The sequence below is a fragment of the Gymnoscopelus microlampas genome (genome assembly GCF_963454915.1).
Source record: "Gymnoscopelus microlampas genome assembly, chromosome: 3".
Classification (NCBI taxonomy): domain Eukaryota; kingdom Metazoa; phylum Chordata; class Actinopteri; order Myctophiformes; family Myctophidae; genus Gymnoscopelus; species Gymnoscopelus microlampas.
Window position 1 is genome coordinate 27,316,410 of NC_139940.1, and position 5,227 is coordinate 27,321,636.

Here is a 5,227-nt window from a genome sequence, read left to right on the forward strand (position 1 = left end):
GTGCAAAAATAAACCCCATTTAACATGCTCTATTTTTTATTGTTAAAACAGTATTAAACAGAAACAGACAAAGAAATCAATAACTTATATTATTTTCAACGGTAGGAAATCTAGGAATCATAGTAGTAATATGCATTTAAAAACAAATACAAGTTATACAACAATACCCAATGATATTTCTAAATACTGAAAATATTATATACATTTTCTACATCTGTGCTAGGTATTAATAATCTTTGATTGCCGCTTACATAGATAATATAGCTGATGATAAACATCCAAGATTTGGCCGTCCAAATCTGTTGCTTCAGAAGCTATCCTACATTCCTAACCGCGGGTCTGAGGACGCATGCTGAAGTCCCGATCAATACGCCCCTGCTTTCGGGTGAGTTCTTTCTTGGACCATTGGCCCCTGTCTTTGGCCTTGTAGCGTGTTTTCACTGATACTGAATCCCAGCTTGGGTATTCCTCTGTGTCGCCCCTCCTTCCATCTTTTTCCAGGTCTTCTTCCAGGAGCTGCAGGGCATCCAGGTGGGCAGTCAGGTCATCTACTGGCTGGTGCTGCTTTGGAGCTGCTCCTCTCCTCCTGGTTGGCGAGGTGGACACAACATCCTGAGACTGGAGCACAGCCGTAAGCAAGTCCTTGTAGAGTTGCCTGCTGGTCTCCTTCTGCAAAAGCAGCTCAGGGTCCACCCCCTTCCTCAGCCTATGCACCAGGTAGTGGACCAGTGTTCCCTTGTACAACCTGGTCATCACCAGAAATGAAAGGTTAGGCACATCAGAGCATCAGCAAAAGAAAAATAGATTAAGTTGATCACCATGTTTGTTTGAATATCACTGAAAACTGCTTTTTCAAGTGCTACAGAATAAGGCATCCAAATATGATGATTGAAATATTATTGCAATGTTCAGAGAAAATCCTACAATATCATATATTTGTCAATATCATGCAGCTCTAGGCTCTACTCCTTATTATTGGTTGCTTGTAACTTTGGCAATCAATGAAATGAAGCATATTTTACTGCTGCTCTCACTCTACACCATAAAGGAAAGGAATGAAACTGCATGGCTTCAATCTGGTAGCCTCTCAAACTTGATTGACAAGGCCCATTGGTTGATACAGTTAACACAACAAAATCCTCTGTGTTCTTTAAAAAAAAAAAGATATTCTTTGGAGCTTTTGTGCCTTTATTTGACAGGAAACAGGGAGAGAGATGGGGGGGGGTGACACACAGCAAAAATCGTCGGGATCGGGAGTCGAACCTGCAACACGCTATCAAGATGGATTATCAGGGTATGTGATATGCGGCCTGGACCGCTAGGCCAGCGGGCGCCCCCCCTCAGTTTTGCTTTAACTGTAGTGTAACAATAGTCCTGTAAGGATGCCTTACCATGCAATTCGAGGCTCTTGTAGAGGAAAACATAGCAGCTGGTTGAGGTGAATGCTGTCTTTAAAGCAGATCTGCCATTGGTTGTAGGCATGAGTCACATCAAAGTCCTTTTTGGGCCGTTCATGTACGTCCATTTTGATCTCTCCCGTCACATCTACATCACACACACACACACACACACACACACACACACACACACACACACACACACACACACACACACACACACACACACACACACACACACACACACACACACACACACACACACACAACCATTTTGAATTGCCAATGCCATGTAAGGTGTACTGCTTGGAAAGGATATCCAAAAGGTTTTGGAGATCAAAGATTCAACCATTTTCCCACCATTTCATGTTGAACTTAGCTTTTTAGCTGTATTATATGAAATAATCAAAGCAAGATGGGCTTCAAGTAAGTTATTCAACAAAAACAGAACGTTTACATAATACTGATTAATGAACATTTGTCATGGAAATTGTGCTATATCATTATCATGGAATAGTTATTGTATGTGATTAACAGAAATGTAAGCTACCTTGTACAAGTAGTTAAAACAGTTGTATTTACAGCAGTTCTCTTGCTGTTCTTAACAGTCGTACCTTGTCTGTTGATTTCTCCAGCCACCATCCCAAGCAGTAGAGCCTGAATGACCTTCTCATCAGGGGGAGGACTGCTGTGCTGCAACCAGTAGCAAGTGGCAGCGACTGGCAGGCGCAGGTTGGGTGGCACTCCACTCAAAGTGTTGTGGCTCACCCCTAGCGTCTCCAAAAATACCCGTTCAACAACGGACTGCTCAGTCTGTTAATGCAGGAGTAAACAGCAAGGTTAATAGGTAGTTTTTCATTTGTTTTTATTTTTATTCGGTTTTGGCTTCTTTTTAAAGGTTTTTCTTTTTTTTCCATTTTAGTTTGATTTGTTTTTTACTAGTTTGCTAGTTTAGTTTATTCTTTTAGTTTTTCGCATTACAACGTGGATCTGCTATTTATTTATTTTTCTTAAATTGGCACATCTAAATTCATAAAATATTAATAATTATTTCGTGTGATTACAATGATATTTTGTCTGTATGGAATGGTATCTTAATATGCTATCCACAAGTTTCCTAGGGCATGGTGGGCATCACTTCCTATCGATTTGATCAGGTATCAGGGATCAAATTGACAGGAAGTGATGCCCACCATGCCCAAGGAAACTTGTGGATAACTTATACAATTGGGATGTATTTGTATCTTCTATTTAGACATTTAGATCCTGTGTCTGGTTTGACACGAGTGGTTGACAAGTGGTAGGCCTACTGCCTGAGGGTCAAAATAAAATGTCTCCCCTGAGCAAGCAGACAGGCTCTATTAGCTCAGTAGTTAAATAATAAATAATTATAAATAAATAACCGGGGTAGAGCAGGAAAATTACAGAAGGTAGCTGTAACTATGTATTTCCAATTTTATTCTGAATTATTTTGTTAGTAATAGTTAGGCTAACTACTGTATAATAACACTGATAAACAGATAAAGCTCACAATTTCTTGCATGTGCTCATAATACGTGCATTGAAACAAAAACAAAAAACTAAATAAAGCATGTATGTTGTAATTTAACATTATATCTCACCTGATGCAGTAAGTCAATTTGAACTATTTTAGCAACTCCATGGACGATTGGTTGGACCGTGATCTTGGACAGCTGTGTGCCCTCTCTGTCCCATTCATCCACTCTGGTTCTTGTCTTACTACCCAACAACAGCCCGTACATCACCTGTCGGATAGGCCGAGAAGTAATATTTGCGCTTGGCAAGTGGGCGTGGTCCACCTGGCAAGGCTGGACCAGTCTTCCGAGCAGCAGCACGTCCAGAATGTCGGAGGTCAACCGGCCCTGGGTCAAAGGAAGGCGAGCCCAGTCGGGGACTATGCCCACCGCCTCTGGTTCGAGATCCGGCGCTGTACCGTCGTTGAAGAACCGGGGAAGGCAGGTTGGAGGGAACTGGTACTCCTTCATTCCCAGAGTCAAGGCCTGCAGGACCTCAGCATCTGTTTGCCTGCTCAAGCCACCCATTAGCCCCAGCACCGCCTTCAAAGCATCATCGGGACTCTGAAAGTCCTTCAGCCATCGCACCATCCCATCAAAGCGGCTCGAGGTCTCTCTTCCCGGTGGGATGTATTCAGGCCAGCGTATTAACAGGCCCATTTCACGCAGCTTGACATAGTCGTTGCCGGCCAGTGCAGCCATGAGAGGCAGGAGTTGGAGTTTAATATCGAAATGTGCACAAAAGCAGGATGTGGTGTAGTATTTGCAGGGAATGTAGCTCTGTCCCCCGCTCTGTGACACTGCGTGCCACTTGAAGTGTGAGATGGGCAGAAATCCCCCGGGGAGGTCAAAGACATAGAAGTCACTGTCGTTGCTCAATACCGGGCACCTCCACTCTCTAGCCAAGGAGGCGATTTGGCTGTCAGCCTCTCCAAAGCATTGTGCGAATGGCACCTTCAGGTTGGTCAGTGTCTGTTTGAGCACCAACTTAACCAGGGTTGGCAGGATGCTCCCCTTACCACCCATAGCTGCAAGCTGGGCTCTCCTGATCCTGTCTTCAGCTCGTTTCATCAGGGTGTCATATTTTTTATTGGAGCGGTCTGACCCCCCATCCAGCACTACATAAGGTTCAATCCCACAGTCTCTCAGAGCCTTGACAAACTTTGTAATAAGGTCATCAAATGCATCATACTCGCCACCATGGTTTTGTTCCAAGCCAGCGTTAAAATAGAGCAAATGATACAAGTTACAGCCGTCAATAACAAGCTTACTGTTTCTGAAACGAATATCTCTAAATATCTTACTGTTGTTCTCGATAAATGTAGTTAAGCCCTGGACCCCCATTGTGAGCTCAGAGTCTGTGCCTGTTGTCCAGTGGAACAGAGTTGTGCAGTGCAACTGAGTGATGCCTGTATTTATAGCAAGTTGAGTTTTCCTTTCCTTGAGTTTCATTTTCCTTACTGATGTCATAAATAGTTAAATAGGCAAAAACAAAGTACACAGACCAGTTGTCACATTGTGCTTTTCATTTAGGGTGTTGGGAGATAAGGCTTTATACATAGTTGATGATAGTGCCAATAACTTCCACACATGTAATAAGGACTCATGCAATTATCAGAAATTGACTATATCGATCACACTTTACTTGAGACTGCAAATTCAGACATGTAATTAACGGTTAATTAATGATGAACTCATACATGAATTGATCTTTTACATGGTGAACTTAACCAAGTGTAATAGATCATTACTTAAGGACGTTATTCCACAGTTCCACTTCTATGCCCAGAATGAGTGCTCATAGGCATGGGCGTGCGTGTGCGTGTGCGTGTGCGTGCGTGCGTGCGTGCGTGCGTGCGTGCGTGCGTGCGTGCGTGCGTGCGTGTGTGTGTGTGTGTGTGTGTGCGTGCGTGTGTGTGCGTGCGCATTTGTGTGCGTGAGTGTGTGTGTGTGTGTGTGTGTGTGTGTGTGTGTGTGTGTGTGTGTGTGTGTGTGTGTGTACAGCCTTGTTACTTTTATGAGTCTATTTGCAGGTGGAAGGTATATCAAACATCATCGATACTGTTATAGCCTACAGTAGCATTAACAATCTTTGGCATATTTGGCATGATGAATAGTCAAATGAAACAAACTGCCCAGTCAGGTTATGTCACATTCTTTACAACTATAAACTTGACATCAGTGAGGTAAGGAAAACGAAACATTAGGAAAAGGAAACCAAGGAGCATGTGTCACTATGTGCAAAACATAAACAACCCCGCCTCCCTGTGTGACACAACCTTTCCTATCTACCTT

The 5,227-nt window shown here is 43.1% G+C and overlaps 1 protein-coding gene across 1 annotated transcript; it reads right to left on the reverse strand.

The window, feature by feature from the left end:
- Positions 1 to 310: 310 nt before the first annotated feature.
- Positions 311 to 4,276, reverse strand: LOC311041803 (single-strand DNA endonuclease ASTE1-like; the record flags this gene model as incomplete). Its single annotated transcript, XM_084052288.1, has 4 exons — positions 311 to 745; positions 1,392 to 1,545; positions 2,012 to 2,210; positions 3,020 to 4,276. The coding sequence occupies 4 exons, from the start codon at positions 4,274 to 4,276 to the stop codon at positions 328 to 330; spliced, it is 2,028 nt and encodes a 675-aa protein (XP_083908414.1). The 3' UTR covers positions 311 to 327.
- Between the last annotated feature and the right edge of the window lie 951 nt (positions 4,277 to 5,227).